The sequence below is a fragment of the Helobdella robusta genome, assembly GCF_000326865.2.
Source record: "Helobdella robusta unplaced genomic scaffold HELROscaffold_1, whole genome shotgun sequence".
Taxonomy (NCBI): Eukaryota; Metazoa; Annelida; class Clitellata; order Rhynchobdellida; family Glossiphoniidae; genus Helobdella; species Helobdella robusta.
Genome location: NW_008703570.1, coordinates 1,231,125 through 1,241,926, shown reverse-complemented (window position 1 = coordinate 1,241,926; position 10,802 = coordinate 1,231,125). Strand labels below are relative to the sequence as shown.

Below are 10,802 nucleotides of genomic sequence, written 5' to 3'. Positions count from 1 at the left end.
TAGATCAAGGAATGATAGTTGAATTAATTGATGTCATTTGCTTCATCCTTGTTGGTGTCGCTTTTTTGTTCCTCATTGTTGTTGGAGTTAGCATTATCAAGGCATTGAGTTGGTTGTGATGTAATCATTCTTTGTTGGATGTTTATTTGTTGTTTATTGATGTCTATTTGGACAGCTTTTGCAATTCTTAGTGTATTGCACACATTAAAACTGCATGCGTGCGTGTGTGTGTGTGTGTGTGCGTGTGTGTGTGTGTGTGTGTGTGTGTGTGTGTGTGTGTGTTTATTCTTATTTGACTGGTCAGGTATTGTTGTTATTCGATCCTTATATCCACAGGGAGGGTGTTACTGTTTCAATTTAATTATTATTAGTTACTATGAATTACTGTTGTTGTCTAACAAGTTACTGGGTTGTTGCAATGATATCATTTGTTTAGTTTTCACTAAGGTAGTATTTTTCTTTTTTCTATCAATGAAAAAACTTTTTTTTGAATTCGCATGTTAATAAATTTTTTTTTTGTATTCTTTGCCACTAACATCATATATTTCAAGTCAATGTGATAAGCTGTTCACAAAATGTTATCTTGCTTTAAAAATTTAATGTTTTTTTTTTCTTACTGCTATAATTCTTGAAAACAACAAAATTTATGGTTGGACTAAGACTTAGATTCTGGTTAAGATTAGAGTTGAATTGTTGTATTAACAATTAGGTTTAGGTGAGGTGAGTTCTAAATGTAAAGAATCAAATCTTTCGGCCATCAGAATATTTTACGTTAACTTATTACTTCATCTTATATTTATTAAAATGCTTGAAATTAATATCACTAATTACTTTCAGCTATCTATATCCTTTGTCTTATGTTCATCCAATATGATACAGAATAATTTGTATATTGTTAAATTGTTATAATACATTCCTGCAGGATGTGACAAATATGATAGTACCACCAACAATTATGAAGTTTTCAAACAAAGTTTTTGAAATTATTTATTGTTCATTCAATATATTTTGCTCTTCCTGCTTTGCTATATCTGCTTCTTATTTTTTGCGTTTTTTAAGTTTGCTGTTGTAACATTTTTGTTATTTTGACAGAATCAATATGAGACAACTTACTTAATTTGTAGTTGGTAGCAATTTAAAAACATTAAATTAACTATCTCCTTCTGACTGAAAAATGTCATCATTTCATTTTTTATTTCTGATTCAAAGTACGAGAACTTTTATAAATGTTCTGAATAAATGAAAAAATAATTTTTTTTAAATAATTTAATATAATATATATAATTATATAATGTAATATAATTTTGTTTTTTGTAATATAATTTTGAAAGGAACATTTTTGAACTGGCTTGACATCAAAGTTGAAAATTATAGGGTATAAGATGGACATAAAAATTAAAATTGGTTGAGACTCTTAGTATATAAATCAAATAATGCACTGCATCGTAAATTAATTTGCTGGACTAAAGGATAAGTCCTCCATTTCACTTTCTTATATCAGTGAGAGTAAACGAAATTTGAACAAAGATAGCATTGTGAAGGAATTTAATTTGCATTCCATGCATTGATACAAGATTGTTGGGAATTTTTTTTTCTGAGAATTTTTAAATGAAGTTTACATAACTTATGGACTGAAAAAATATAATCACCCTCAATAGAGACTGCCCTTGCATGCATGTTTTTGTCAATATGGTAGTCATAAACAGACCATCTGTGTTTATTTTTGTTATTTATAATCAATCATATCTTCTTGTGAATTTGTGTTATTTTTTTTCAGCCTTTTATGTTCATTAATTGCTGGCCTATGAAAACGCTGAGCGTTTATCTTCAATTTTTCAAACAACTGATTTTGTTTTCTGAATAACATTTATTTATGAATGATGGGGATGGCAGAAATATTTCATCTATGTTTCACTATTCAATTTTTTTTGTTATAGAACGAAACTAAAACAAAAGTTCTTTTAGAAAATGAACTTAAAAGAGTCATGGTGTAAAAATTTTAAGTAAAAAAGTTAAAATAAAAATACCAAATGAATTTGCATAATAATGAATAATTTTTTAAATATTTCATCTAATTTAAGTAAAAGCTTAACTTATATATTCAATTTTATATTTTAATTGATTTAATGTTGTTCAATCTTATAACAAAATTTTTGTACTCATTAAACATTCTACTTTTGAAGTTTTATATATTTCAAGTAAAAATAGAATTCTAATTGGTAGCTAAAAATAAATCTCACTCTTTAGGCGCTATCACAAGCTATAAATAGATTGGCTTACTTGCTGAAATGTTGTAACTATGGCAACCAATAGCAGATGATGGTATTTTTAGAATCCATTTCAATTCTATTTCAATTCATTTCAATTATTGTTTGCTCTGATTCTTCACTGCAAAATTTTTACTCAATGTTACTTAAACTGTGCAAAAAACTTCAAATGTGATGGACTGTTGTGACTGTTGTGATTTGTAATTATTATTTATTCAATTTTTGCAGAAGAGTTTAGGGGACAACACAAATATGTATATTGTATATCTAGATAACTTGGAAATCCAAGCTCTCAATGCAAACTCTATTTTTACTGGTTTCAATGTCATTATTATTCAATTTTTTACTTCAAATTTATTAAGGATTTTTTTCAATGGCCTGATTCAATGTCATGTTTATGGACATCCACATACATCAAGCAAACATCTGGCTGTTAGATTAGATGGATGCATGTGAGTGTGATGCATTTTGAACATATATAATATTTTGACCAAATATTCTAATTGTTTTAATGTTTTAATTGTTTTGATGTTAAATTTCTACATTTTGATTATTTTAATTTCAATATGCAAATTTAAATACAAATATACAAATACAAATATAATGTTTTGTTTAACTTTTGATATGCCATTGGTATATAGAAAAAATGTTGAACAATTTACAGTAGGTTTTTAAAATAGTTCCAAATTTTTCCACGTGACATCTACCATAATACGGCCATACATTGCACTGATTGAAGAATTCTCCAAATATACACATGGATTGTAAAAAACATGCAGACATAGAAAAAACTTTTAAGTTCTTATATGTATAGAGTGGAAAACTTAATGAATCATTATTAAAAACTCATGTGGTGATCTTGTTAATGATGTTTAAAATGTTTGCAAATGGAAATGATTTTGTGATGTGACACAGACAAATTATTTAAACTCAAAAGATTTCTAAATTGCATTTTTGTGTTTTTTTGGTTTTCCATTTTGAATATGCATTAAAAATTTTTTTTCATTTGATTTTGAAGAACAATTTTGAATTATTTATTTTTAATGGACATTTAATCTTCTTAATGTATGCCTTTAAAAATTCCTTTTATTAACAAACTCTAATTATGTTTAGATCCACTGGCATCTCCAAGCAATGAAATCATTTCAGATAGTGATGTTCAAATGGATCAGTCAGTTTTGCATCCAGGTTACCAACTTTTGTTCATTTGTCATATAATATAATAGGGTGGCAAGATGGTGGACAGTTAAGGTGCCTGATGTGATGTGGTGTTGTAGAGACTTAGTTTGAATGAGGAGATATCCTCACCTGTCACCTGCAGTGTGTGTTGTGCATGGCTTCATGGGTTTTTGATACTTCTTGGAATTGTGTGAGGGAGAACTGAAAAAGCTTTTGCAAAATAATAAATAGGATATTAAACTGCATGATGAATTTGCAATTGTTGTCATCATTATTTAATTGTATATCATGTCGTTGGTGATTATTTTTAAGATACAATGTTTTTAATGCTGTTGAATGAATGGGGGAATTGTAATTTGTATTTCAACTAAAATAACTCATGAATACATAGGTATTCATTCCTAAGTAATTAGAAAAGTGAGATGAAATGATGAAATCTTAGTGAAAACAAATACGTGAATATATAATGCATAAATGCATGTATGCATTTATATATATATATATATATATATATATAATAATAATAATAATAATAATAATATCAATAATTTATATAGCACTAATTAGATAAAATTCAAAAGCGCTCTCACACATTAAACATATCAGAAATCAATAGCTAAAGGATAATACATAATAATAGGCAAAATCAAATACCCAAGACAAAACACAAAAAACAGAGACAATTGATATAAGGTGATAAACAAATATCAAAAATAAAAAATCAACTGTCATGACAATCAAACCATTTTGAAATCCAGTGAAGAAAAAAGACACATATATAAATCAGCTATTATGGAAAAGACTCTTAACACATACACACACACACACACACACACACACACACACACACACACACACACACACACACACACACACACACACATATATCATAACAAGAGTTTATGTAACGCCAATTAAATAAAATTCAAAAGCGAACTCAACGTTAAACACAACATGAAATATGGATAAATCAATAATCCGACGGTAGATGATAATACATAATAATACGTAAAGTCAGAAATGAAAAACAATAAATAGAAACAACCGATATATAAGATGACTATCTAATAAAAAAAACAAGCATCAATTGGCAAGACAATAATACCGTTTTTAAATCAAAAGAAATTAAATATATACACACACACACACACACACACACACACACACAAACCCACCCACACACACACACACACACACATACATACATCATCTCTCATAAGAAAACAAAAATGTTTTAAGTTCTTTTTTAAAGCGAGTAATGGACAATCCTGGATCTCTGAGATGGACGGGAAGGCTGTTCCAGACAGTTTGTCCAGAAACCGCAATACTACGTGAACCAATACATAGATTGGCAGTCGGAACTTTTAACAGATTCGCAGAAAACGATCTTAGACCAGACCCATAAGAATCTACTGAGTACCTTTTAAATTTATCTTGTAAGTATGCTGGTGTCAGGCCATTCATTGATTTATGCAACAAGACTGATATCTTGTAGATTATTCTTTTATCAACTGTCAACCAATGCAAACTTTTGATTATGGGCGTCACGTGATCATACCGTAAACCACCAACCACTACTTTTGCCATACGATTCTGTAGAGACTGCAATATCGCAGTAGGCCTCAGGGGTAATCCATAAAACAAACTATTACAGTAATCAATTCGCGAATGGACAAATGCATGAGCCAAAGTCTGCAGTGTGGAAACGTCCAATGAATTGCGAATTTGGTTAATCCTTCTAATCTGTAGCATACAATCTCTAGAGAGCATTTTGAAGTGCTGTTTCATCGACAAGTTTGAATCAAATATGACACCCAAATTCTTTGCCTTATCACAGAATGGAATTACCACGTCATTGACAAAAATTGAATCAGCATCTAATCTGGACAGCTGTTGCCATGTTCCAACAGGCAACAATTTAGTTTTATTTTGATTCAACCTTAAGCCATTTTTCGACATCCATAAATTAACCGCCAACAGACAGTCCACCAGTTTATCCAGCTCAGCCTGAAATGAGCTAGGTGAACCACTGACTATTATCTGAATATCATCTGCAAAGGCATGACTCGAGAAGCCGAATGATTCAATAACCTTAAAGACCTCAGACGTATATAAGAGAAATAGCAATGGTCCAAGAACTGACCCCTGAGGAACACCAAAAATAACTGTGGTAATATCAGATAATTTTCCACCAAACGAAATCTGCTGAGTTCTACCAACTAGATATGACTCCATCCACTCCAAAACCACAGGGTAGCAGATTGTTACACCTTAGATGATCAAGTATTTGTCTAGCAACCATACGTTCAATAATCTTCGAAATAAAATTGAGGTTAGAAATCGGTCTATAGTTATTGATATCACTAGCATCCATACCACTCCTCTTCAGAATAGGAAGCACAATTGCATGTTTACACGCCTGAGGAAAACGACCAGATTTTAAGCATAAGTTGATCAAAGATGTTAAAAACGGAGTGAACAGGTTAACGTATCTCTTTACAACATCAGTCGGAAAAATATCCTGTTGACATGACTTAGCTGGTGCACTTTGTATCATGCTTATAACATCATCCTCAGTCACAGCAGTAAATGTTGATAGTTCTTTAAACTGAACCCCAGTTGCGATGACATCCAGCCTTTCTGAGGGCGCCAATCCGTCCTTGACTTTAGATAATTTTTCCACAAAAAAATTCATGAACTGATCTTCAGTTAACCGCTCAGCATCATAGCATATGCTATCCTTATTACCTCTACAAAGGATCTTATCTATTACCCTCCATAGATTCTTAGGATTACCTTTGTTATCATTGACAATGATGGTCCAGTATTGACTGCGTTTAACACCAAATATCCTGGATTTTTCATCTAAAGCTCTTTTCCATTCTTCTCGATGAATAGATTGATGACTCCTTCTAAAAATTCGTTCTTTTGATATATATATATATATATAAATGCAATGTCTATATATATATATATATATAGATATTGGATTAAACCTGCCAGAAATGCAATTATTGATGAAAATCACAGCAACTTCCAATTTAACTTTTCGATTTTTCTAACGGTTGATCGTAAATCATTTTAAAATTTCTTTAGTTCAAAACCAAAATTTTTGTTTATTTTATGCATCATAGAACAGAAAAGCTTTTTTCTGTATTCTTATACCATCTTCTGTGTTCAAATTGATATGTTGTGTTTCTGTCCAGGTGCTCAAATATTTTGTTGATTCCTTGTTTGTTTAAAGTGATTATTTAGTTTTCAAATCTTCAACATCATTAAATATAACACTTTATTATAACACTTTATGTGTTTTTATTATTGATAAATATAGCACTGTATGTATGTACATAAATGTGAAGTTAGTATTAAGGCGTGTAGCTGATAATGATGTTATCATTCTTTGTTGGATGTTTATTTGGGGTTTATTGATATGTATTAGGACAGCTTCTACAATTTTTAAATGTATTGTTTTGGTGTTTGATAAATTATTTGAGTTGCTGTCAAGAATTTTCGGGTTATTGGAGTTGCGTGTGTTGTTTGCTAGTGAGATTTGATGGCACCTCCTTGTGTATGCGTTGTAAGACGTCTTGATAGTGAAGTGGTCATAACATCAATGTACGAATGTTGTTGACGAGCACAGTCGTCAATAGGGCATTTAAGTTCATATATTGCATGATTACGCTAAGTAGAATCGTCTTTAGGAGTGCAGTTTTTCATTAGGAACAATTGTGATGTCTTAAAATTATTGTAGTATATCTTGAGTCTTATTTTATTATTATCAGTTAATGGTCTAACATTTCTTTTTATGATTTGCAACCATTGTTTTCTAGTAGGTCAGTAATTCTTTTTAGTTCCTTATTGTGATCTTCAGTTGAGGATGAATGCGTGAATGCACGGTTCACAAAGGAATTTATTGTACTTACATTGAATTTTTCTGTACATTCACTTAACCCATTTAAACAAATACCTTTTTATGTTGGTTTGACGTATTCGACAGTTGTAAATCTTGTTCATCATGCATTTCCAAAACATCCAGAAATGGATCGTGTATTATGAATTTGTATATGTGTGTATCTGATGACAGATCAACTATTTTTACCCATATATATATATATATATATATATATATATATATATATATATATATATATTTATTTATTTATTTATACTGGTGTTTAGTTTTACAAGAATCTATGGGCTATTTAAAAAATCGATTTTTAACTTAATTAAGAAGAACATTTTTTTAAAGGATATGATTTAATTATTTCAATTATTTAAGTTATTTTATAAGGAAAAACTTCTAATATGAATTCAATTGTTTAGTTTAACTTGATATATTTTGATTATCATTTTTGTTCTACGTAATTTCTGTATTTCTGTTTTTTTTTGGTTTAATTTAACTTGTTTTCATTGGCTGGCTATACGATTTTATTTTCATTTGTGTTGTTATTTTCATGTGGGTATATGTTTTTATTTGGTTTGGGTGGCTGTACAAGCTTCTTTGTCTCCATGCTTTTTTGCTGAATAATATATATATACATGTATATACATATTGTTATGGTACATATATATAAAATAACATAGTTATTTTAGTATTCATGAGAACTCATTTCTTATTTCAGGAAATGCTAAAATAAACTGATAACATCAATATCATGGTTGCCCACCATTTCTAAAATAATTTTTTTTTTCAAGGAAGAAAAGCTTTTATGTTTTTTTTTATAAATAGTTTTGTAGTAAAATAATTGAAATGTTGTACTTGATCATTCAGGATTCGTAGAAGCTGGTATGGCCAGTGGTCCTCTGAGACAAGCCTGCAGTGAAATGGCTTATACTTCACCTTTTGCTGCCAGCAACCCTTCAGTGCAGGCCAGATTGACATTACTCGAGAAACAATTCATACTTCAAAGAGAGCAGTTGAGTCGACAGTTTGAGGAGCAATGTAGACTCCTCGATAATGAACAACAAGCAAAGGTTCAAGAATATCTCAAAGTAATTAGCTGGTTTTTTAACATTTAAAAATTGTTTACAATGATGTAACATTTTATTATTTTTCATTGTCATGCCATGTTGACGTAATTTTTTGTTTCTCAGTCTTTTGAGTGTTTTTGTATTTTCATAAGTTATTGCAGAGTTAGTTTTAATTTTACATTTCATCAGCAGAAAATTATGTGGGTGGTGATGATAGCACATTCTTTCTAATAATAGTAATAATAATAATAATAATAATAATAATAATAATAATAATAATAATTGTGCTTATTGACCATTAAATATTGCTATTTAATTCAATTTCATTTAGAATTTAAACCAATTGCTCGCAGATAATTTTGAATCAGCAGCAAAAGGATGAAGCAATGGAAATTAAAAGGAAAATGAATGATGACCAAATGTCAAAATACAAACACAAACGAAAGACAGAAGAAAGTTTGTTGTGATGCAATATTTTCTGTTTTAATACTGTCCCCATTTTGTTTTCATTAATGTAATTAAGATTTTTATTGTTATATGTGCTCATCAAAATACCGTTATAGTTTTGCAGTATGACAGTTATTCTTTGTCAAATAAGACGATTCAACGTATTTATACTTTTAGTGGTATGATCATGGTTTGATTGAAAATCAAATGTGCTTTTTATATAAATTGATTATTTTTGTTATTTGCTGAGAATGAAAATGATCTCATTGAAGGTGCAGTAGCTTCGACAGCTGTTAAGTTGAAGTTGAGGGAATGTCTTTTGAACAAAAACAAACTTGATCATCACTATCAACCCCACACTGACTCACCTCCTGAGTTGAGACAATGGTAAGCTACTTTTCTTTGTTGCTCTGTCTCTTTGTACGCATGTATGCATGTATGTATATATAGATGAATGAGTGTATTTATGTATATATGGTATGTATTATTATTATCATTATTATTATTTTTATTTGAGCTCTTTTATAGCGCCTTTTTTCTAACCAGAGGTCTTCTCAAAGGCGCATTTTATAATACAATCAACTAAAATGTTACAAGCAGTTCAATACATACTAAAAACTTAACTAGTAAAAGATAACTTCACAATAACATCATAAATTGAGGCGCCATCTTACTTCGCAGTCAGTAGAAGAGTCCAGTTCACTTCTGTGGTTGTGGCTGCTGTCATTGAGGTGCCATTTATGAATTCAGACATTCATCGGCCGCAAAACTTTTTCAACTACCTCATCAGAATATTTGGCATAAATAAGAAAATAGATTGAGTTTCATCAGGTTTGTCATTGTTACCTTTCTTCCTGAACAAAGGATAGCAAATTATTACTTGAATGTTTGCCATTTGTAAATGTTCAATAATATCAGCAGCAAGGCATTTTTATACGTTGCTAACGTGATATATCTCTGCAAATTAATATTTTGCTTGCTGTCAGGTCGGAATTTTTTGAGGGGCCGGAGTCATCGAATATCCAACTCCGACACCCTGTTGTCAAGTTTGCCATCACCATTTTTTACTTGAGGTTTAATTTCAACTTCTTTATCGCTTGCAAGATAAATAGGCTTGTTTGCAATGTGTTGTACACTTTCTGGTATTTCTTGCATACTGCTCAACATTTAACCATGTTTTTCAAGCGCACACATGGCCACTTTTGTTTTATCCAATCTGTGTCTTTGAATTGAATTCTCAACAGAATACGAACACAGTAATATTTGTTGCAAAAGTCACAAAAACAAATTTATGGAATTTATTATTGAGATTTCTGAGCAAAAACATATTCACACATTTTGACATATTCAATAAGTACGAGTTCATTACCAGCGTTTGGTAAAAACTTTGGCAGTTCAATTGAGAGTTTTTTGGCCTCTTGAACAAGAATTTTCCGACTGTTGATCACGTTTGTTTGCTGAAACTATCAGTAAGAGCAGTTTTATATTCAAAAATGTTTAAATCCATGACTATTATTCTACATTTAACATAATAATTCGGCTACTAAAATTAAATCTACCATCTTGAACTGTAACAACAACCAAAAATGTGTGTATGTATGTATGTATGAACAAGCCATGGTTAGGCATGCAATCGTTTCTGAGTTTGCTTATTTGTTGGTCCGAACGTTTCAATGCAAATAAGTTGAAACATTTTGCTTATGTTGTTTAATGAAGCGTATTTTTCGTTTTTAAAATCGGACGCTTTAAGGGCAGCGGTGCCCGCCTCCACTGAAGTATAGCCAATATATCGGTCAGCCATGGTGTGCGGAAAGGTAACGTCCCAAGCCAGGGACCGTCTCTGCGTTCATGAGGTGATAGTGTGATCATCAGGCCTAAAGGCTCCTTCTTCTATCAAACCCATGGTTTTTTTTATAAACCGGATACCAGCCTTTTGGA

The 10,802-nt window shown here is 30.5% G+C and overlaps 1 protein-coding gene across 1 annotated transcript; it reads left to right on the top strand.

Annotated features, from left to right (window-relative positions):
• Positions 1–8,234: 8,234 nt before the first annotated feature.
• On the top strand, positions 8,235–9,685 carry HELRODRAFT_158441 (hypothetical protein; the record flags this gene model as incomplete). The annotated part of the gene is made up of 3 exons (XM_009010505.1): positions 8,235–8,438; positions 8,771–8,873; positions 9,546–9,685. The coding sequence occupies 3 exons, from the start codon at positions 8,235–8,237 to the stop codon at positions 9,683–9,685; spliced, it is 447 nt and encodes a 148-aa protein (XP_009008753.1).
• Positions 9,686–10,802: the final 1,117 nt, after the last annotated feature.